General features: G+C 39.9%; 1 protein-coding gene and 1 pseudogene across 2 annotated transcripts in view; one reads left to right on the forward strand and one right to left on the reverse strand.

Annotated features, from left to right (window-relative positions):
- Nucleotides 1-24,911, reverse strand: part of SRGAP1 (SLIT-ROBO Rho GTPase activating protein 1) — a 259,814-nt gene that overhangs the window by 10,652 nt on the left and 224,251 nt on the right. For both annotated transcript variants that reach the window (XM_026500112.4, XM_026500111.4), the window contains exons 16-19: nt 16,020-16,125; nt 12,163-12,387; nt 9,840-9,919; nt 225-405 (exon numbers count right to left, since the gene is read on the reverse strand). In XM_026500112.4, coding sequence (XP_026355897.1) covers nt 225-405; nt 9,840-9,919; nt 12,163-12,387; nt 16,020-16,125 — 592 coding nt within the window. The remainder of the gene's footprint in view (nt 1-224; nt 406-9,839; nt 9,920-12,162; nt 12,388-16,019; nt 16,126-24,911) is intronic.
- On the forward strand, nt 6,721-7,163 carry LOC113256337 (60S ribosomal protein L26-like; annotated as a pseudogene).

Genomic DNA, 24,911 nt, shown 5'->3' on the forward strand with positions numbered 1-24,911 from the left:
TCACTAGCCCTTGCTCCGAATCCGATGGTGGAGTTTGGGAAACAAAAACCTACTGGCCCAGAAGTACCCAAGGCAAAGAACGGTGCCCAGCTCTGAGGTTTGGGCTCTGTAATCCCTTCTGCTCTTTTCTCGAAAGACCAAGGTCAGTTTAGGAACAGTGGCTGGAGTCTTCCGGCGGGAGCACCCCCCCCCCCCCACCCGCAGCGGGAGCCGTCACTACTCACATATCCTGCACCACGATGTACTGGTGCGGCACGAGCCCGTCGATGCCGTTGTGCCTGCCTTCCCACCAGTCCTCAGACGCGCGGTGATACAGCAGCAGGGAGGCCCCCTTCTTGAAGGACAGTTCTCTGGCGGATCGCCCCACGTAGTCAAACTTGGCTATCGCTTCTATTGGCTCACATTCTACAAAGAACATACCAGAAGATGATGAGGGACAGAGTTGTGAGGTAAGCATGAAACACTGCATGAAAGTTCTCTAGGAGGCCTTAGAAATAAACAAGGCCATTTCAACATCCAGAGCGAACAAGGTAATAAACAAGTCCTCAATGGGGGCTGTTAAGAGAGATACAGAAAAACATTCTCTTGCTGTCATCAGTTTTTCATGCGAAGAAAAATGGAACATTGGATCTTAATTTCCACAGCCTTTTACCAGCGATAGAATGACAGTCTAATAAAAAATATTTTAAACTTTGCAACATGATATATGAGGTCTTTCCTTGGATTGTAATATCCTCCAGAGTAGTTCCAATATTATTTTGACAATGATGGAGTTCCCTTGTAACATGTTAATAACCATGGATAACATGGAAAAATCACTATACCAGAACACTAGGAAGTTTATGCTTTATTTGCTTATTTAAAGAAAAATCAAGTTTACAAAAACCAGCACATTAAATACTATTTGAGTACATTTAATTTCTTCATGTACTTTTCCGGCACTATCAAATCTTCCAACTACCACCGACAGTAAAGATAATTTTGTTTTCTCTAGGATCAGTAATAAATTCTAGTTACCTATGAAACAAGCACAACTTAGACTGTCCTGTACCCAAATTAAAAGACCAGATTCAAAAATTATATTATTCAGAGGTCAAAAGATATTCAAGGGGATTATGGTAAGTGAAAAAAAACAATCTCAAAAGGTTACATACTGTATGATGCCATTTATATAGCATGCTTGAAATGACATAATAATCAAGATGGAGAACAGATTAATGGTTGCCAGAGGTTGGGAAGAAATCATGGCTATAAAAGGGGAGCATGAGGGACCCTGAAGATGAAACTGTATGTGACTAAGTAAACGTTTGCACACACAGCTGAGTGCACGTGAAACGGGTGAAACGTGAATATGGCGGATGGGTTGTGTCAATGTCAGTTTCCTGGCTGTGATATTATGCTGCAGTTATATACGATTTTTACCATGGAGGGAAATTTACCATGGAGGAAGTTGTAGGATTTCTTACAACTGCATGTGAACCCACAATGACCTCAAAATAAAAATAATAAAAAAAAGATATTGAACTCTGAGCCTAGAATTGGAATTTTAAGCCCTGATCTAGTTCTGATCACAAAGGTTGAAGGCAAAGAAGAGGACAAACTATACAAAACAACTACAAAAGATGCTTTTTGTGATTCAGCTTATTTGCAAAAAGCCCTTCAGTTCTGAACCTTTCGATCTTTCCTCCCGTCTCTCACCATCCTCTCCTCTTCATCCCTGCTATCTACAATAGATGAGTAAACTTCTAATCAATAATAAACAGAAAGGGCCAATACAAGTGCTAAATGTTCAGAGAAATGTATCTATGCAATGAGCAATGTCTCATTTGCTAAAAACTGGGCATGTATTAGTTTCTAAATACTCTAGCTTAATTGAGAGACTATGGACTCTAAGAAACAAACTGAGGGCTTCAGAGGGGAGGCGGGTGGCGGAATGGGATAGGCTGGTGATGGGTGGTGGGGAGGGCATGGTGCACTGGGTGTTATACGCAACTAATGAATCATCGAACTTTACACCAAAAACCAGGGATGCACTGTATGGTGACTAACATAATATAATAAAAAAAACTAAAAAAAAATACTCTAGCATTTATACACACATAATAGATTAAAACCTATCTGTCAAATATTTTCTCAGGAAATTGTCTTCTATTTTGCTTGGTAACGAACCTTCCCATTTAAGACAGTTTATTTTTCCCCAAAGATTCTTGAAACATGTTTAATATCTTATACGGAAGGACTGCATAAGAAATCACTGGACAGCCAGCTAGGCTTCTTTCTGACTTGATAAATTCAAACATTCTCTGGGCCATGTAAAGCACAAGCATAAAAATCAACAAAACACGCTGAAAAAGCTTAGGGTTTACCTTATATGAAGGGCCTGCGTGAATTTCAGCTTTACATTTAAATACTATAATCTACATGAAGTATACTTCTTAGCAAAGTAGGTGCAAAAATAATTTTAAAACAGTAGCTTAAGTCCTTTAACAACTGACCATAACTTTCAGATCACATGTTACCACTCTAGTATTCCCTCCTAAAATTATATATATATTTTTAAAAGATTTATTTATTTGAGAGAGAGAGCGTGCAAACGAGAGTGTATGGGGGGAGGGGCAAAGAGAGAGGGAGAGAGAATCTCAAGCAGACTCTGCACTGAGCGTGGAGCCCACGTAGCGATGGAGCTCATGACCCTGAAATCATGATCTGAGCTGAAACCAGGTCAGACGCTTAACCAACTGTGCCACCCAGGTGTCCCTAAAATTACATTCTTTATTAAAACAATATGAATAGCAGCTTTATTAAATATCTACAAATCTGCTTTATAGAGGAGGGACTATAACTTTATATTCAAAGAGACTGACTTTATAGTTTGTTTTAAAATTGCAGATAAAGAATAAATTCTGGTTGATCAGAGATGAAGATGCCAATTTTTTTAACCCTAGTTCTCCTTGGGGAACAGAAATAAACATGTCCACGGTACAGGGGACATGAATAAACATATCCATGGGGAGGAAAGAAGACATGCCTATTTGTTAAAAAGAACTTCCGGACATGTAATTCGCAAATTCCTATGTCAACATGCTCGTGTAATTTGAATTTCATTTTACTGAAAAAAAATGGGAAGATACCAGCCCATAACATAGTGTGCAGTCTACATGCTTGTCAAAGGGAGATGAAGAAAGAACCATTAATGTTCTTTAGACATTTACTAGACATTCAGTCATACATTGTCAGTGCTGGCCAAGGACTATTTAAGATAATTTAACAGATACATATGTATTTTATCATAATTTCATAATCATGCACTCTATACTTGTTATCTCTGTTTATTTGTTGAAACAACTAGCAACAGGATTATCAGACTCTGCTTATTTAATTCAAATGTGGGGAGATTATGAAAGAATGACCCAATGAATCAGAAGTACATTTTTATTGGTAATTCTATATCAACTAGTAATTCTGAGCAATTTCATTATTTTGACTCTTTCTACTCCCGTGGGAGTCATTTTACAGTCAAGTGTCAATCAATAAGCTACTTATACACATCTTAGTCTACTTATTGCAGAGCAAATCAATCTCAGGGCATGGCAACGCACCATACCCTTTCCTATGGAGTCACATGATCCTTTAAGGTTGTCAGAAGACTCAGTAGTATGTCATTGCTATCGATAACAGTAAGAGTAAACACAGTAACTTCATTTTCCTGCATGGCTATTACAGTTCTGTGCAAAGGGGAAAAAATTCAGTACAGCTGATTTTCTGACTGTCTGGTGCTATCAAGTCTTATATTTCCATGTCTTGTCATTTCATACAAAATGCTAGTACATTGCATTTTTTCTTTGGGACCTTGCTGTCCCAGACACTTTCCCTTCTAGATCTGTTACCCACTGCCCTCTCAGGTGATGGTTCTGTCCTAGGACAGCCTCTCTTTCAGAAACAAAAGCTATCCTTCTCTAGTGATACCATGACAGAGAAAAGAAAATACAATACCTGGGTATCACAAAGATAATCAATACTCTAGTTAATTTGGTTACAGAACTTTAGAGGTTGGCTGTGGGCAAGGGTAACTGTCTTTTGTACGCAATGCTTTTCTTTCTAGCAAAATCGGGTGAACATGGTTAAAATGTTATCGAGGAGGGGTAAACAGAAGGGGGAATGAACCATGAGACACTATGGACTCTGGGAAACAAACTGAGGGCTTCAGAGGGGAGGGGGGTGGGGGATTGGGACAGGCCGGTGACGGGTGTTAAGGAGGGCACATATTGTATGGTGCACTGGGTGTTATACGCAAATAATGAATCATGGAACATTACATCAAAAACTGGGGATGTACTGTATGGTGACTAATTAACAAAATAAAAATTATTATTAAAAGAATAATAAAACGTTATCAAAAACACAAAGCCCTCAATGAAACTTCTCCTTTGTAGTGACGAGGTAAGAACAACTACCAGATGGCACGGTGGGGAGGCTGATGTTTGGGAAGAGAAATGGGTGGGGTTTTGTCTTAGCTTTCCCGGCCACCAATGAAAGCAAGGAAACAGAGAAGTCAACAGTAAGAAAGGAATCAATCATACGGAGAAACAAAGAAACTAGAGACAAGAGAAGGGATGGTGGCAGAGGTAGGGCCCAGAGACTTCCAAAAGCACATCACAGAAGTAGAAGCTCTCACTGTAAAGAATTTCTTCTAAATGAAGTCCTGAAAATGTCAATTCATTTTACTTTTAAAAACATAAATAAATTTTTTTTTTGCTCAGATGTAACTTTTTAATATACAAACAAACAAGGAATCCAAAATGCAATGCATGTTGAAGAGAAACATTAAAACTTTTTTTTTTTAAGGCAGAGGGTGGACATTAGACATCTTGATTACCCTTACCCTCTTGCTGAAATGGATGAAAAGTTCTGGATTTTTTTAAAAAAAATATTTTATTTATCCATTTATTTGATAGAGAGAGAGAGAAAGAAAGTACAAGCTGGGGGGGGGGGCAGCAGAGGGAGAGAGAGACACAGGGTCACTGCTCCTGTTGAGCAGGGAGCCTGCCGTGGGGCTTGATCCCAGGACTGTGGGATCACGACCTGAGCCGAAGGCAGACACCCAACCGAGACACCCAGGCACCCCGAAAAATCCTGGATTTAAAAAAAATCTTTGTAGGGGCGCCTGGGTGGCACAGCGGTTAAGCGTCTGCCTTCGGCTCAGGGCGTGATCCCGGCGATCTGGGATCGAGCCCCACATCAGGCTCTTCTGCTATGAGCCTGCTTCTTCCTCTCCCACTCTCCCTGCTTGTGTTCCCTCTCTCGCTGGCTGTCTCTATCTCTGTCAAATAAATAAAATCTTTAAAAAAAAAAAAAAATAAATAAATAAAAAAAATCTTTGTAATTGCATTAATAAGCTACCACGACAGTAAGGAATATTAAAGACAAAAAAGTAGGAACCCAGTGAGGTAAACAGAACACGAGAAAATGTGAGTCAGAGTTCGCCCTGAGGGTACTTTCCCTGCCTGGTTACCTTAAGGTTTCATTTTGGACAAAAAACTAAGTCCAGGGTCTGTTCAGTGTGGAGAAGGTACCCCCCCCCCCCAATAAAGGACCGCCCTCTCAGTGTCACGGTGAGCCTCTAGTTTTAGAAATCTGCCTCCCTCCTAGCCCTCCATACTCCTCCATAGATGGTATACACCACCCCCGCCCCCTCCTGGACTTAAAAATAGAATCTATCTCAATCCTTGGAACAAATCATCTCCAAGAATCCCAACCACATTCCAGTCCTCAGGTAGGTTTGCACTTTAAAATCACACTACCTGGGTGGCCTGGAAAACCTCAAGCTAAAAATTCAAAATGGTCCCAAGTTGGCTGTGCTCCAAGGCAGAAGTAAAAAAGTCTTTCTGGAGGGATCTACCTTCGACTGAGCCTAAAGGAATTATACACAGTTCCAAGGAATACATGAAAAATTTACAAAACACTCTGGAAAATAAGACTCAGTGAGCAAGAACCAACAAAAACAAATCCAGGAAGACTGCAGATAGTAGAATGATCAGAATCACGATTTAAAACAATGGAAAGGATTAATATGAGTAAAGGGCAAAAGACTGTAAAAAATGATTAAGCAGCAGATGCGAAAGTGAACCAAACTGTAGAAAAAAATTATAAACTCAGTGGATGGGTTTAAAGCAGATTAGTCATAGCTAAAGAGAGAATAAAAGGATCATGTATACAGCTAAAGCCGTACTAAGAGAAAACTGACAGCTTTTTATGTTCATATTAAAAAAGTGTTGAGGGGTGCCTGGGTGGCACAGCGGTTAAGCGTCTGCCTTCGGCTCAGGGCGTGATCCTGGCGTTCTGGGATCGAGCCCCACATCAGGCTCCTCCGCTATGAGCCTGCTTCTTCCTCTCCCACTCCCCCTGCTTGTGTTCCCTCTCTCGCTGGCTGTCTCTATCTCTGTCAAATAAATAAATAAAATCTTAAAAAAAATAAAAATAAAAAAGTGTTGGGGCGCCTGGGTGGCAGTCAGTTGGGTGTCTGACTCTCGGTTTTGGCTCAGGTTGTGATCTCACTGTGTGATTGAGCCCCTCGTGGGGCTCTGTGCTCAGTGCAGAGTTTGCTTAAGACTCCCTCTGCCCCTCCCCCAGCTTTATCTTTCCCTAAAATCAATCAATCAATCAATCAATCAATCTTCAAATAAAGTTTGAGCAGCCATCACTGAAGTGCCAGTGGACAAAATGAAGTTCAATCCCTTTGTGATCTCTGACTGGAGCAAGAACGGTGAAGGCATTTCAATGCATCTTCCCACATTCACAGGAAGATTATGTTGCTCCCCCTTTCCAAAGAGCTGAGACACAAGTACAACGTTTGACCCATGCACAGCCACAAGGATGATGAAATACAAGTCGTGTGAGTATAGCACAAAGGTCAGCAAATGGGCAAAGTGGTCCATGTTACAAGAAAAAATACGTCATCTTCATTGAACGAGTACAGCGAGAGCAGGCAAATGGCACAACTGTCCATGTGGGGATTCACCCTGGCAAGGTGGTTACCACTATACTAAAACTGAACAAAGACTGCAAAAAGCTCCTTGAACATAAAGTCAAATCTTGCCAAGTAGGAAAGGAAAAGAGCAAATATAAGGAAGTAACAACTGAGAAGATGTGGGAATAAAGTAATCTGATATAGTACTTTAAATAAAAACTGTTAAAATGAAAAGTGTTGAAAAGTAATGTTAAAGATTAAACTTGCTGGAAAAAGAAAAAAATGATCTCTAAAGAGAAAAGTGTAACAGTTTATTGAGAGACATTAAATAACTAGAAATATGTTTTTGGACTGTAGGAATGAGTATTATAAAAATGTCAATTTTGTCCATGTTAATGTAAGTAAAGTTAGTGCAACTGCTATCAAAACCAACAGGTTTTTAGTTTTTGTTTGTTTTAAGAACTTGAAAAACTGAGTCTAAAATTTAAGTGAAGTTGCAAAAGAAGAAGAATTCTTAAGAACAGCGAAGTCAGAGGTCTTGATTTGCCAAATATTAAGATTTATTAAAAGGTATAAAAATTAAGACAGGAGGCATAGACAAGTAGGTCAGTGGAACAGAGGAGAGCCCAGAGACAGACTTGTGCAAAGAGGACCATGATTTTTGCAGAGCTGTGGAGTAAAGACAATTAATGCTGAGACAACTGTGCATCCATACGGAGAAAAAGGAATGGACCCCTACCTCACACCATACCTCCAAAGAAATTCCAATAGAATAAAGACCTATGTGTAAAAAACAAAACCTGAAAGCATTTAAAAGAGAATATGGGGGGGGTGCCTGGGTGGCTCAGTCAATCGGCTGCCTTTGGTTCAGGTAATGATCCCAGGAGCTTCTCCATCTCCCTCTGCCCTCCCCCCAGATCATGAACACCCCCTTTTCTCTCCAAAATAAATCTTAAAAGAGAGAGAGAGAGAGAGAGAGAGAGAGAGAGAGAGAGAGAATATGGGGGAATTATCTTCATTACCTTCATTCAGCACAGAAGGATTTCTTAAAGGAGACACAAAGAGAAACAACCATGAAGGAAAAGATTGGGTAACTTCAACTCCTTTAAAATTTCCTTGTTTAGCAAAAGACATAATAAACACATGGACAACAAATTACAGAGCACAAGATATTTGCAAAACATATATACAATAAAAGACCTGATCCAGACCCACAAAGAACTCTTATAAATAAGAAAAAAACCAAAGCCAAATCAAATTAAACAAAGCAAAAAAAGCCCAGAGAAACGAAGAGTGGGCAAATGGGCCCTAAATGGGCAAAACGCTTCACAGAAATTTCACACAAAAAAAGAATTCGAAGCACACAAAGGTCAGTATATCTATATGAGCCATATCTTTTATTTTCTGTATTCTGACCTTGTTGCTGCTGGAGGGACTGGCTCTCCCAAGATTCGTTAGTTCCTACAGATAGTGTAAACAACTCACCTGTTGTGCCTTTCAAATACAAACCCCCCAGTCCAGAGCCCACCCCAACCACCTCCTCTGGGTCACTCTCCACCTGCCCTAATCACCTGAGCCAGGTACCAGACACCCAGAGACAGCCCCTATGCCCCAGAGCCTGCTGAAATCATTCTGCAAACTGCTTACCCTGCCCTGCCTGTTCCTTCCTGTGGAAACCACAGCAAAGACTCTTGCCCAGTTGCTCCTTCTACCTCTGCCTCCTGACCAACCTTGGTGCTTTTCTGTGTGGCCACCTGTGGCATGATGTACCCTTTACTCTCGAGAACTGTGAGTAACAAAGTATCTTTTCAATGGGCAATTCTCTCCTGATCTGTTGTCCTTACTATACACCAAGTTTTCTATTAATACTGTATATTGTAAAATAGCATCTTTATCAATAATCAGAGAAATGCAAATTAAAGTTACAAGATACCATTACACACGACGAATATTGGCAAAGATGACAATATTTGATAGAATTAAGTATTGATGAATATTTCCAACTGGAAAGCTGATATACTGCTGGTGGGGGTATATATCATTACAGCTATTCTCGAAAACAGTTTGGCTCTATCCAGTAAAGCTGAAAACATGCTTACTCCTAGGTGCGTATATCATGGAGAAACTCCTGTCCATTCGCTGTACCGTAGTACCATCTATCTTCACAATAGTCCTAAAGGCACTCTTTTTAATGGCAGGAAAAAGAACCCCTCACATATTCATCAATAATAAAATAAATGCAGGGGCGCCTGGGTGGCACAGTGGTTAAGCGTCTGCCTTCGGCTCAGGACGTGATCCCGGCGTTATGGGATCGAGCCCCACATCAGGCTCCTCCGCTGGGAGCCTGCTTCTTCCTCTCCCACTCCCCCTGCTTGTGTTCCCTCTCTCGCTGGCTGTCTCTATCTCTGTCGAATAAATAAATAAAATCTTTAAAAAAAAATAATAAAATAAATGCAATGGAATATCATACAGTGGCCAAATAAATGATTATAATTGTATGCAACAATGTGGGTGAATCTCAGGAACATAATACTGAGTGGAAAAAAATCATGAGACGTATATACGGTACGATTCCATTTCTAGAAGTTCAAGAAAAGAGAAAATGAAACAATAAACCATTGAAAAACACAAACACATAGCAGTTACCCCTGAGGGAGTAAGGAAGGCGAGCATAACAGGGAAGGCAAAGGTAATGATGTCTTTTTTCTTCAACTTGGTGGTGGTTTGTGGTGTTCACTGCAATATTATTCTTCATACTTTACACATATTTTATAAATACTCTTTTGTATCCTACTGAATTCTTAAGATAAACAATTCTTTAAAAAATGGATATTAAGGGTAGTTTTATAACAGTACGGGCACAAGGGCATACCGTCTTCACTGGTGTGGGGCTCTGTACCAGCATCCTGATCCACTTCCTCCAATGTACCGTGCTCACTGTACGGGCTGTCACTGCGAAGTGGAAACAGACATTCTCATAAAGTCAAAGAAAGAATTTAAAAAATGAACAATTGCTACTGTAAGTGAAAACAGAAGACTTTGGAATGGCAAAAGAGTTGCTGGATAGTCTTTCAATGAAATGCTGGTCCTACGGGAGTGCAGGTCCCTTCATCTTTGACACAGATAATTCGTATCCACAGAAATTAAAATGAGTTGAATTCTAGTGGAATAGGGTTATTGCCCTATGGATACACCAGTTTTTGCAAACTCATTTCAACATACCTTAACTGCATATCAATTGATGGCTCTTTGATTTCTGCTTTGAATTGGCTGTACTATCTTTCCCATCTTTTCTTGACACATGTACATTGTAGACTTGAGAGTCATGATTTTATTCTTTTTAAAAACTTGGCCTTTAAACACAACTGCACTCCTCAAATGTATGCTGGTAAATGGAATGCATCTGTCACAAATACAAACCTGACATTCTGTAAAAGCCCATTTATATTGCTGGTGCTGGGGAGAAGGATAACTACTTTATCATTGAGTTCCTGTTCAAAATGAGCAATGCCCACAGAGAACACCATGCATGGGTGAAGGACATAACCAAACACATGTTACTGACTGCAAGACTCTTTATTATGGGGACTGCTTGTAAAAAAGTAGTGACCACAAAATCTTAGGATCCAATGTATCAGATAATATTGGCTAGACCTCCACGTATCACTCTTGGATAAAAGGAAGAAGACAGCAGAACTTACTGATATAGCCCTGAATGTTTGGAAATAGTGTGACATTGGCCTTGCAATAAATATGACTATGAAGATAAAGTTATGCATCTCACCAGGGCTGTTTTATTCATTTATCTTCCCAGAGCCAAGCTCAGCAGTCAGTACCTTGCACATAGTATGTGCTCAAGTAAATATTTTTAAATTCAATTTCACGTGTGAAATTGCTGGGTACACCAGAGAACTGGAATCCATCGTGCTTTGCTGTTTAAATTTAGAAAGGAGCGCTTCTGGAAACAGTCACCCTTCAGTTTCCTTAACGCATACATTTGATCATACTGTGGTGTAAGACCACTGTTAGAGTTCAAGTGTACTTTCACCTTAAAGATCCTTCAGCTACTCACTCTACTTCTACCTAATCCTCGGTGAGGCCACGGGAAACAAAGTGTCGGTGGTGGTGGGGTGTGTGTGTGTGTGTGTGTCCAGAATGGGCTTAGACAGGTCTGTTCCAGCTGCTCCGGAATCTAAGCTGTACAGAACAGTTTCTGGAGCGGGCTGGGAGGCAGCTGTTGAGTGTGAAGAGTCACGTGGGCTTTGGAATCAGACAGACCTGGGCGGCCTCCGGTTACGAGTAGTCCTTGGAGAGCCTCCATGGCCTCTCTTCACTTCAGAGTGGTCAGTGCATAAAGTGATCACATGTAGCTGGCACATAGTAGGGGCTCAAGGAACCAAAGCTACTTTTACTGTATATGACTTCGTAGAAGCAGGAATTCATAAGTCACATAGTGAGCATAGACATTTTAGGGTTTCCTACCTTTGGGATTATTCAACCGGCCACACCCCCCCAATCTTCATACTTCACTAGTGACTATACTGCCATATTAATAATATGTAATATTGATAGTATAATAGTAATAGTAGCATTGTAATACTAAATACTAAATAATATTAAATAATAGTAATAGTTACTATTACTGCCATTTTTTAACCCAGTGATATATTAATAATAAATTAGATAAATGAAAATAAATTTGCTTAAAATGACCATTACTACTATAATTGGTTAGGATAATATTTATTAGTAAGAATGGAAATAATTAAGAATGAAAACATATTTGGTTGACAGGACTCCTTTAAAATGATATATCTGAAATACTTCCTATAGAGCCAAAACTATTTCAGAATAAAAATGAAATCTGTCAGCTCAGTTATCTTTGTTTGATATAATAGTAAAATTAATACAGTTCTATATAATATGTTTCAAAACTGTTATTCTCTACTGAAGTTACAGTAGGGTGGATATATCTAAAAAGATGCCATCCTTGAGGGATGAATGGGAGTTTTCATAGTAAGAAGCCAGTGTCATGGGTCTTAGTATTCTAACTTATCTCAAGTGTTCCTGCTTCTTCTTTTTGTAAAAACTGGAATCTTTGGCAACCTATGGTCAATTCTTATTCTTAATTAAATTGATGTCTATACTTCCATAATTTTTCCAGGCGGAGAAACACTAAAATTCTTGGGACTTACCAGTAGTCATCTCCAGCCATACATTTCTCATAAACAGGGCCATCCAGCTCCTTAGCATCTGGGAAAATAGTTTCATGGTGGATGATGATGGTTTTGACAATTTCATTCACATGAGCCTGGCAAGACACTTGATCCTGTATTTCCGGGACAGGCATTAATGTGGGGCCAAAACAAATGGCCAGGTTATATGGGTCCATCATGTTCTCATCGCTGTACTGTGAAAGGCTATGAGAGAAAGGCAAGAGTTATGAAAGGACAAGAGAGAAGAAAGAAAATTGATGTTTTTTTTTTTAATATTTTTTTTTTTTAAAGATTTTATTTATTTATGTGACAGAGAGACAGCCAGTGAGAGAGGGTACAGAGCAGGCGAGTGAGAGAGGAAGAAGCAGGCTCCCAGCAGAGGAGCCCGATGTGGGGCTCGATCCCGGAACGCCGGGATCACGCCCTGAGCGGAAGGCAGACGCTTTAACGACTGCGCTATCCAGGCGCCCCAGAAAATTGATGTTTAATAAGATACTTTATATTCTGAAAATAAGGATCCAAAGCATTTTATTTGGTTTTTATTATTAGAATAAGATAACGTTCCATCTACTTTAAGTTGCCTCAGCAAATTCCAAAGAAAGTAAAGCAACTTATAACCTTTCAACTAGGAAGAAACTGAAAGGGGAATATAAATCCTCCTTACTTAATTAAGTGGCATTTTTCAAAGCCACAAGAGAGTTTAAGATAATTTCTATTTCAATGGAGACCACGATCAAGTGAATGCGTTTCGTTTGTAGACACCATGGTGAGGCTTTAAATGCTGTTCGAGTAAATCTGAGGAGGGCAGCGTGAGCGCCATAAAGCTTTATGGACATCTTAACATGTCCTCCCACATCTCAGAGTTCAGTTTCCCCCCTATAAATCTTGAGGAAAGCCTAGAGGAAAACAAAGCATCTTTTCTTTGTACCCACTGAAAGAAAGCAAACAACTCCAGGCTTTATAATTTGCTTTTGGGTAAGACTATCAAAACTGCCCACCAGTCAGGGCCACAGAAGACGTTATACGTGCAAGAAAAGGGGAAAAGAATCCCCAATTCTCTCATTCCTTTTAAAGCTGGCAAATTACAAGCTTTGGGGAGGTTTCTGGTTGTCTAGCACTAATTTCTAAATTCAATCCAATGGATATTTGTGAGGTATTTTCCAGAGGTGACTCAAAATAAGCCAGTTCTTTATCGTTCTGCCTCTAACACGTGCAGAAGGTACTGTTCTAGGGAGAAGCTAGAGACGTTATCTTTCCGTGAATAAGATGTCAATCTTGAAAGGAAATGTAAAATCCAGGTGAACAGATGACAAATGGAAGAAAAAAAGAGACTCAGCCACATTTGGGAGACAGTGACAGACACAAAGAAACTGAAATACCACATGACCTGATACTTTACCCTTTTTTAGAAATAAGATAGCCTAGAAAGCAGAAAATACAAAAGCATGATTTCCTCAGCTAACATATGTCTTTCCCGTCTGCCATTTCTCAAGCATACTGTCTTTAAAAAAGTTCACAATAAAGGCAATGATCATGTTACAGATCACCTGGAAAATGGATGCACAGAGGGGAAGTGAGATTCAGAGTAAGAACGGTCTAATTTTCGAAAGACACATGGAAGCTTGATGGGGAGAGTCATAGTTAATCTTTCTGGGTCCTTAATTTAGTGCAGGTTTGAAGAGCAAAATCTTGTTATAAAAATGTTATATCCAAGTTTCGATTTTACAATTAAGGGAGAATAGGCTCTTTTCATAATGCCGGTCCCATGCATCCCACCCGAGAAGTTGGGGCTTGTTTCTGCATGAAGGCAGGTGCAGCGAGCCAGGGGGCATTTTTGGGCAGAAACGCTGGAAGCAATGCCAGCCGGCTGACTCATGGCACATCTGCTATTCTGTTGAGATGCAGGGTGAGTTAGATTCAGGTTTTATGAACTTTCTTGATTCACAGACTGCTTTACTAGTCTCTTGTGGTTTATTGGTTCACAGGGGGTATCGCTCAGGTGTGCCAGGAAAATTCAGTGGGGACAGCACGTAGAAGGCCGGCAGGAACGCAAGGCACTCCAGACTGGGGAAGGGGAAGCACATGCAATTAAAGGTGAAGACGGCAAGCCTCCGGATTTTTTTTTTTTTTTAATTTGAGGCTTTAACACTAATGAGGAAATAAGATTAAAAAACAACAACAACCCAAAAAACCAACCCAGGTCACTGGGGAGGGATCATGAACACCTTTGCTTTAATAACTCATCTTCAGCTAGGCAGGTCAAATGCCAAACACAGAAATTCAGATTCCTGTCCATTTTGCCCCATTTCCAGCCCCATTACGGAAGAGGGGTGTATATTTGAGCTGAGTGCCTTGCTGGGATTTGCCATCAACTCTCCAGCTCAGGCCCCGAAGCCCAATGTCCCAAAAGCTCTGGTTCATGAGTATCTCTTGAATTTTTGTCTTATGGCTCTTCCAGAATTTGGAAATGACGGCAGCTTGGTCAGTTGTGATCCCACCTTGCTTTTTGGTTTGAGCAGTCAAGAATGCCTCCAGCTGGTTGAAATGCATGTCTGCAGACACAATAGATTTAAGAATCCCCCTCACCTTCACCATAAAGGGGCAGAACTCCTCAGGTGACACCCCTGGATAGAGCTGGCCCCACAGCAGCTCCTCTGTGGTGTCCCGGTGCCCGTGCCCAGGCCGCTCAGCAGCCTGCTCAGAGGTCTGGAGCTCACCCACCAAGGTCAGTAAGCGTTCAGATTTTTAAAACCACCTGGGTAACTAGGCTTATTTAAAGATAGAATTTCTGGTCATCTACTTAATCTAAACATAGTTTATACCCATCTCTCTAGATACCGCATATTTCTAGTGGTGATTTCTGTACAAATGGGTTTTTACTGTCATTTGTGCATATTTTAGTTCCCTGCAAGCATTTCCCCAGTGGGTGACACTTGGTTTCTGGGGTCAGCCTGGGTGGGTATGATTTCAGGAACAGTCAGCAGGACTGTAGTAAGTCCCCATGACTTGTGAGAACTCTACACCTCCAAAGAAACAGAGAAGAGCAAACACCTAATTTTGGGAAGGATGAACCCATGCCAGAAGGAGAAGGCACTGCCCTGAGCTTACTCCTCCCAGATTCTTTTATTTCCAATTACTTAACTACATCCTTGAAGAGAAAGGGGGTTCTTAGATAGGACTTGGGGAAGATGTTCTTATAGTGGGGCTCATTTTTCTTACCTAGGAAGTAAGACAAATGAAAATCGAGGTGCATAAATGAAAACAGTAAAGTTCCTTTGAAAATAACGCCGTGATTTTTTGAGGTCTCTGTTATGTTATTGCTGAGATTTTTATAAATACCTTCTTGACAAGGTCTCATTATATTGAGTTTGTAGAAGTTCTTTTTTGGATCTGTGTATAATTCGCATCTATGGTTCCCCCTCTCTCCTTGACTTTGGCTCCAAAAATCACAGACATTTTCTGCAGTGAGCGGGACCAAAAATCACAGGCATTTTCTGCAGTGAGCAGGTAGTTTACATCATTTTGACAAAAATGTTCATGACATTAGCTTTGGATGGAAGTTGGAAAAACACATATTTCACGGACAAGTGTTCTTTCTGGTAATATTTGTATACTTTTGCATTACGGCCACAGTTTCTCCATCTTTCAGCTATTATACAATGACCTTAATCTGCTGAAGAAAAGCATATCTTCAATCTATATTCAATCGTCTTCTCTTTGACTCTGCTGATAAATGGGACCCCATGTACATTTTATAGAATCTAAGAACAAAGAGTTCAGAGCAGTGCAAATGGAAATGGAAGACAGGCATTCCGGCAGAGTAGTAAGGTACTTACTGATTGAGGAAGGCAAAGAGGTACCTCATCACTATAAGGACGGACCTAGGCAAGGTCAGGAGGAGTTTGCGGATGTGAAGCGCCCTCTCATAGAGATTATCTATTCCTACAGACAGAAGAGAACATGGTCAGGATCCTTTCGCTTGCCACATTTAAAGCAGAACACTGGGTACTGGTTAGGTGTCCGACACTTGATCTCAGCTCAGGTCCTCATCTCAGGGTCATGAGTTCAGGCCCTGCACTGGGCTCCATGCTGGGCCTGGAGCCTACAGAACACTGAGTATCAAATTTCATATCTGACCATAAGCAATCCCTTGCCCCTCGGTGAGATGCAGTTGTATCCAAAACAGTGAATAAGCGATCAGCTTGGGTGTACCCCCATTTCTGAGACTATCTACTCTGACCCGCCACTGTTTTCTCTGATTGCCTTGGTCTAGAGCGACTCAGTGTCTTCTAGATTTGAAAACCATCCTTCACTTGCTATTTCTGGATTTTGCATCTGATATGGTTTCAACTCCTTTCAAAAGCTGCATGGTAACTAAAGTAGTTTTTGGGGACATCTCCCTGTGATTCATTAATGCATCCTATATTTATTTGCGTATTACTATGATTCAGGCAACCTACCGGGTTTTGAATCTCTCCTTCCTCGAAACTATCATAGTGTTTTATTGATAGGACTTTTTACTTTGTATTATATAATTTTATCAATTTTTTAAACATATATTTGAAGAGAGCCTACTAGTTAGGCACTAGAAGTACGTTAGTGATTTGATTCCTGCCCTCACAGAACTTACACCCTGGTGTTTACAGTTATTTACTTCCTTATTCTTCTTTCCTGTGGGAGAGGAAGCTCCCTGAAGACAGGGGTACCTGGGACTTCCTAGTATTATTTTATACCTCTTTCCTAGCTACACAAATTGTCCAAAGCCTCTTAACACAAAAGTGCCTGTGAACAGCAGCAAAAAAGTTAGTACTAATAATCCATTATTTGCATAAAGCCTATATTTTACAATACATTTTCACATTTGCTATCCAATTTAATGCAGATAACAATACTGTGGAGTAGGCAGGGCATGTAATGTCACCCCTATTTAATGGAATAGGAAAAGAGAACTGGGTAAGTAACGACCCTACGTTAGTTGGCGGAGGGGTGGAGCTGGGACTAAAACTTATTTTCTGTTTAAGTCGGGTTGTCTTTCCTGGATTTCAAAGTACTTTATCAAGTACAATATTTTTTTGAAAAGATTTTAAGTAATCTCTATACCCAGTGTGGGGCTCGAACCCACAATCCCAAGCTCAAAAGCTTTGTGTTCCACCGACTGAGCCGCTAGGCGCCCACTTTATAATAAAGTACAACTTTGAAGACATTCAATAAAGATACATTTGAGAAAAATATTTCTTTTTAAACTTTTTATTTTTTTTAATTAAGTAGGCTCCATGCCCAACATGGGGCTTGAACTCATGACCTCAAGATCAAGTGATGCATGCTCTACCAACTGAGCTAGCCAGGCGACCCTGGGAAAAATATTTCAAAAAATATTTCAGAAACATTTTTGAAGTTTACTCTAATTTCATACTACTACGTTTGCTCTTAATTGCTCTTGAGATATTCATATAGCCTACTTGAAAAATCTCAGGCCTTTTTTTTTTTTAGGACTTCATTTCTGAAACAATAGCCAATTGATTCTCCTAATTCTCAAGTTTTTTGACCTTCTCCCACACATAAATGTAGCTAGCCCTCATGGATCTCTACTTGTTCTCTTCAATGGCAAACGCATCTGGTCTTGAAGTTAGGACCATCCCTTCTAGGAAGGTAGTATTTTCGCTTCATTTTTCAATTTTATGTGGGACATAAATTCTGTCTACCCCTGGATATCTTGTTGCTAATTTCCTAATTGAAGTCTTTATTATGTTTTATTAAAGTTTTATTTATTTATTTATTTGACGGGGGGGGGGAAGCGCACAAGCAGGGGGAACAGCAGTCAGAGGCAGAGAGAGAAGCAGGCTCCCTGCTGAGCAAGAAGCCCAAAGTGGGACTCGATCCCAGGACCCTGGGATCATGACCTGAGCCGAAGGCAGACACTCAACCAACTGAGCCACCCAGGCGCCCCAAGTCTTTATTATTTCTAACTTGGACCATGATAATACTTTCCTAATTCAGTTTCTCATTCCAATTCCTCTTAAACCAGGCATTCTGAAACTTGAAATGACTTATGACCCATTCTTAAAAGTAAATATTGACATTTACTAGCATTTATTCTCTGGTCCTTACAAAATTGTGTGCATAAATGATTTTCCATTCATGCCTCAAACCAAACAGTTACAAAGTTTAATATGTTTATGCAAATTATAAACTGTAATGGTGAACTGTCCCATTAATGGTCTCCTGACTGGCAATACCTTCTACTCTTTTCTAGCACATATAGATCCATATAAGGGTTATGATTAAAAACAAAACAACAAAACTTCTGCCATCGTTTACTGAGGATCTGGACTGTTTCAGAAAGTTAGGTCTACTGATTCTCCAGGCTGATCCGTATAAGGTTCACATCAACTATCAAGCAGAGGGCTTTAGCAACTTCAGGCTAGTTTTGGGGCCTTAGAGAAAAAAAAGAAAAGGAAAGAATGTGAAAGGAACTACTCTCAATGTATTATTAATCTTTAATCTTTGTCAAATCCCAAAGGGGGCAAGTCATTTTCAGGCTAGAAGAAGACACAGGCATTACTCCCGAGAGGCTTAATTTTAATTCAAGATCCTCTTGTTTCCACCTCTCAGTTCTAAAGTGGGTTCCTCTACCTCTTAAAGGTAGTTCAAACTTTTATTTAAAAAGAATTGGGCAGGGAGGCGGGGATGCCTAGGTGGCTCAGTTGGTTAAGTGTCTGCCTTCGGCTCAGGTCATGATCCCAGGGCCTTGGGATCAAGTCCCACATCAGGCTCCTTGCTCACCGGAAAACCTGCTTCTTCCTCCCCCTCTGCCGCTCCCCCTGCTTGCGGTGTCTTTTTCTGACAAATAAATAAATTTTAAAAAATCTTAAAAAAAAAACAACAACGGGGGAAGAGGTATTTGTTTGTTTGTTTAGTGGTTAATTTTAACTCGTTGATTTTTTTAAAAAGTTTTAAATTTCACTTAGTTAATATATAGTGTAGTGTTAGCTTCAGGTGTACAATACAGCGATTCAATACTTCCACAGAACAGGTATTGATACACCAATTTCACAGCAGCATTACTGCGATAGCCAAGAGGCAGAAATAACCCAAATGTTCACTGATGGATGAGTGGAGAAACAAATGTGGTATATATACACAAGGAACCGTTCCTCAGCCTTAAAAAAGAAATGAAATTCTCACACAACCTGGATGAATCCTGAAAACAACCTAAGTGAAATAAGCCAGACACAGAAGACAAATACTGTATGATTCCACTTACACAAGGTATCTAGAGTAGTCAGGTTCATAGAGACAGAAAATAGCACGGTGGTTGTCAGGGGCTCAGGGAGTTACTGCTTTCTGCGGATAGAGCTTCAGTCTGGGAGGATGAAAAAGTTCTGGAGGTGGACGGTGGTGATGGCTGCACAACAGTGGGAATGTATTTAATGAGAATGTATTTAATGAGAATGTATTTAATGCCACTGACTCGTACACTCAGTGATGGATAAGATGGTAAGTTTTATGTTCCGTGTATTTTGCCACAATTTGAAAAAAAAATATTGGAGGAGGGCACCATGAGATGCAAATGAAAGATTTCAGGAGAGGAAGGCAACTGGAATGTAAAAAAGGGATGCCAAAAAGACTAGCTGAAATTATGGGAGGCAGGCATCCATTCTCTGCAACTACAGTAAACATAAATCAAAGCAGAACGGAATTGCGAGCATTCCTGAAGTCGCAGCAAATCTGTCTGTCCCAGAGGCCTCCGAGCATGATGGTTGTGAGCAGGACTCAGATATTACCTGGCTGGTTGCTCAACAGGCCGGCCGCGTACGTCCTACAGGAGCCTTACTCCGGTACAAATGACTCATTTACTCTCCCGAGTCCACTTAGCAGGTCAAAATTTATGGTTGCTTTGGACACTCTGATTAATGTGCATTCGCAGTTGGCTCTGAGTGTGGCAATTCAGTCTTTCCCAATTTTATGCTGCATGAAAAGATGGATCTTTTCTTCCCCTCAGAGAAGTTGTCAGTAAGGAAAACCAGTATTTCATTTGAATTTCTTTTAAGCTGCCCTTTGTTTCCACAGTTCAGGATCTCATGTAATTAGGTAAAAGTGGCATTCATCCAAACTTGATCACGTGCTCAAAGCTCCCCATGCTTACTTATGTTCTTTTCCTAGCACGGGAAAGTTCCCACGTCAGCATCCCAACCTCACAGCATGGGGCTTTGACAGCTCCGCGGAAATGTGTGTGAAAAATTCATCACAAAACACAAGTTACTTCAGAAAAATGGCAAAAAACTCAAAAGGCCATTCCTCTGAAAATATCAGTTCTTCTGTGGCAGTACTGGCAAAAGTATTTGTCAGAAAACAAATAATAAATCATAAGATGCAAATTTATCCTCAAATATGACAGCAGGGAAGGAAATGAATGGCCACATTTAGAAATGGTTGATTTAAGAGCGGGCACACAAGTATTTCTGAGCTCCATAGATCAAGGGGCAGTATTCAAGGTGAGTTTACCAGCCCCATGCCATTTTTAGGTTCATTGTTAGGTTCTATGAATGTCAAGGTATGAATCAACCGTGTGTGTGTGACAGTGTATGTGTGTGAATGAAAGGGAAAGAGGAAAACAGAAGTTCTAGCACATTTAGATGACTCTTAGCCTAGCCTTGATGGGAGAGTTACCAGCTGCTCTTCTAGGTAAGAAATGAAACGCTTGCAAATCTTTCTAATTATCATTAATAGATTAAGTTCTGTGAATTAAACCATTATGTTCTTTCCTAGTTAAATAGCAACACTGTAGAAATAAATACATAAATAATGTTTCTCCTCCTGCTGAATTATTGAGGTTAGTAAAGGAACAGTCTTAGCTTAGGAAGCTTTACTTATTCGGTTCAGATACTAAGTCTGTTCCATATTTTTAAGGGTAAAAGGAATCCCTAGCATAATGCATCAAACAGAAATTTAGAATTCAGACAGAAACCATCACGTATGCAATAAGGCTGAAAGAATTTTTAGCCACAAAAACATACATTGGAGAACCAGGAAGAGAATCTGAAAGCTTTTTTTTTTTTCCTTCCATGAAACAATTAGAAATGGGCAAATAGATTTATGTACTAAAAGGCTCATTATAATATTTTAACTGCAAAATCACTGGAAACAACCTAAATTTCTAAAACTATGGGGTTTGTTAAATGAAATAAAAGCCATTATATGGTGACTAAAGTCTGTATTTTGAAAAATACTGATACAGGGAATTGTTAATAACATCACTAAATTCAAAAAATGGCTTATAGGGGTGCCTGGGTGGCTCAGAGGGTGAAATGTCTGACTCTTGATCTCAGCTCAGGTCTTGATCTCAAGGTTGTGAATTCAAACCCCATGCTGGGCTCCACACCGGGCATGGAGTCTACTTAAAAAAAAAAAAAGGGGGCGCCTGGGTGGCACAGCGGTTAAGCGTCTGCCTTCGGCTCAGGGCGTGATCCCGGCATTATGGGATCGAGCCCCACATCAGGCTCTTCCGCTATGAGCCTGCTTCTTCCTCTCCCGCTCCCCCCGCTTGTGTTCCCTCTCTCGCTGGCTGTCTCTATCTCTGTCGAATAAATAAATAAAATCTTAAAAAAAAAAGGCTTATAAAGAACAAATAGGACATGATACAATTTCTAATGAGATGTGTTGAGATATAATTCATATATCATATAATTCACACATATAAAGTATATAGTTTTTTGGCTTTAAAGTATATTCACAGTTGATCAATCATTACCTCAATCCGTTTTAGAGCATTTTTATCACCTCAAAAAGAAATCTCACATCCATTAGCAGTCACTTGGTATGATACCCCTTTTATAAGAAGTATATGGTTGTGGTATATCCATTCAGTGGGGACAATTATTTGGCAATAAAATAAAGTGCTGATACATGCTACAACATGGGTGAACCGTGAAAACATGCTAAGTAAATGAAGCCAGTCACCAAAGACCACATTTTGTATGATTCCGTTTATATATGAAATGGCCAGAATAGGTACGTTCATAGAAAATAGATTAGTGGTTGCCTAGTTCTGGAGAAGGAATGAGTAAATAGTGTATGTTTCCTAATCGGGTTTTTGTTTTTTTTTGAGCCATAAATATGTTCCAATATTGATTGTGGTGATGGCTGCATCATCCTGTGAATGTACTAAAAACCACTGAGTTGTACATCTTAATGAATGGATTGTATGGCACAAGAATTGTATCTCAATAAACTGCTTTATTTTTAAGATTTATTTATTTATTTCAGAGAGAGAGAGAAAACAAGCATGAGTCGGGGGAGGAGCAGAGGGAGAGAATCTTCAAGCAGACTCCCTGCTGAGTGTGGAGCCCAACTGGGGCTCGATCTCATGACCCATGAGATCATGACCGGAGCCAAAACCAAGAGTTGGGTGCTTAACTGACTAAGCCAGCCAGGTGCCTCACAATAAGCTGCTTTAAAAAGTACACAGGTATAGGGGCGCCTGGGTGGCTCAGTGGTTGAGCATCCAACTCTTGGTTTCAACTCAGGTCATGATCTCAGGGTTATGAGATTGAGCCTGGCAATGGGCTCTGCGCTGGGTGTGGAGCCTGCTCAAGATTCTCTCTCTCCTCCCTCAGCCCCTCCTCCCCTCTCTTTCCCACTAAAAAAAAAGTACATGGGTATAAAAAAACTTAAAAGTACATAGGTATGTGTATAGGAAAAATCTGGGAACATACTAAAAAGGTTTATATTATCTTTGGTTTGTTTTACTATATTATTTTCTAATTTTTCTACAGTGATCACATACTAATTGCATAATAAACAATGATTTTAAAAATGTACTGACTGGCTATTTGATGATTTTAAGGAATTACTGTTATTTTTTATGGTATGTTAATGGTATTATGGCTACGTCATACAAAAAAGAAAAGAATCCTCATCTCCCAGAGAGTCATACATATAGAGGAAGTGGTACAACATCAAGAAGATGATGGAAAGGATAGAGGTGGGATAATTTTGTTCAAGAAATGAAAATTGTTAAAGTTAGGTGACTGTTATATACTGGGGTTCATTAAAATTTTCTGTATCTTTTTACAGATGTTTGAAATTATATATAATAAGAGAGTCAAAAAGGTTGATGATGAACAGAATGGACAGTACAGTTCCACTTTGCTTTTAAAAAAAGTTGTGTGTGCACATGAATACAGAAAGAGCAGAAGGAGATGCAACAAGATGTGTCCACACCATTGATTGTCTTTGAGTAGCGGCATTAGGGAGGGTAGCATTTTGTTCTATGTGCTTTTGTGTATTTTTCAAGTATTCTACAAGACGACACGTTGCTATCATGACAGGTGAAAGACCCTCCTAAAAAGTTTCCTGGTGCTCAAGCAGTCCCCTAGAGAGTAACACACAAGGTAACGTGAAGCGCAAATGTGCCACCTGGGCTCACTGCCCTGAGGCAGCCAGGAAAGACCACGAATCACCTGGGTAGCTCATCTAGGGCCAGTCGTTGGACTTCTGCCTAGGGAATCTCAAAGCCACGGTTTACAGCCATTCTAGAAGGTGCCCAGAATGTGTGGGCCTAATCTGGAGCATTTACAAAGCCATGCACGAAGTGGATGGTTTTAAAAAAATAAAAACAACCCTTGGGTGAGACACTGAGACACTAACAAGTTTGTCACTTCAAATTTAGATTGCACTGGAGTCCACCAGGTGTTTATCCAGATAATTTTTTTTTTTTTTTGAGAATGCGTGCATGCACGTGCAAGCTAATACCAATTTTCTTTTGTACATATATTTGTAAGCTTCCAAAGAATGTAATATTTTGGGACATGAAAATGGCACAATAACAGCTCATCACTTAAAAAAAATCTGGGGCGCCTTGGTGGCACAGCGGTTAAGCGTCTGCCTTCAGCTCAGGGCATGATCCTGGCGTTGTGGGATCGAGCCCCACATCAGGCTCCTCCACTATGAGCCTGCTTCTTCCTCTCCCACTCCCCCTGCTTGTGTTCCATCTCTCGCTGGCTGTCTCTATCTCTGTCGAATAAATAAATAAAATCTTTAAAAAAAAAAAAAATCTTTCCCCAAATGCTCCAAAAGTAAGTAAGCAAAAAGTAGTAGGTAACCAGAGACCTATGTAAACTCTTTTTTTTTTTTTAAAGATTTCTTAATTTTAGAGAGAGGTAGAGAAGCAGACTCCTCGCAGAGCCCATGGTGGGGCTTGATCCCAAGACTTAAGATCATGACTTGAGCTGAAATCAAGAATTGGAAGCTTAACCTTAACCCACTGAGTCATCCAGGAGCCGTAGAGACCTATGTAAATGCTTAAAAAAGATGGAAAGGGAAGATTTTTCTATACAAAGTAAATATCACATGAAATTTTCTTAATAGGGAAAAATCAATCCAGTGATGGCAATGCTAAGAGAAGATGACACAGATAAAAACAATCAACCTGCACGAGAGCCCCCTCTCTCCACTAGAGTTTTTAAATCTTCGTGCTTGTATTACATACTAACTTCGATTGCATTTATTTGTAAATATCTTTGTTCTCTTACTATTTTTTTTAAACCTTTTGAATGCAAAAATCAAGCCTTTGAGTCCTTAGAAAGCTTTGTATATGGTAGGCAATGTTTCAAATTATCAAAAATTGTAATATTGATGAGAGGACGTAATGATGAATGACATATTATAACATTCTCAAAGAATTTAATGAAAATCCAGAAAAAATACGGTACATCACGGTCACACTG

Source organism: Ursus arctos, unplaced genomic scaffold (genome assembly GCF_023065955.2).
Source record: "Ursus arctos isolate Adak ecotype North America unplaced genomic scaffold, UrsArc2.0 scaffold_21, whole genome shotgun sequence".
NCBI lineage: Eukaryota > Metazoa > Chordata > Mammalia > Carnivora > Ursidae > Ursus > Ursus arctos.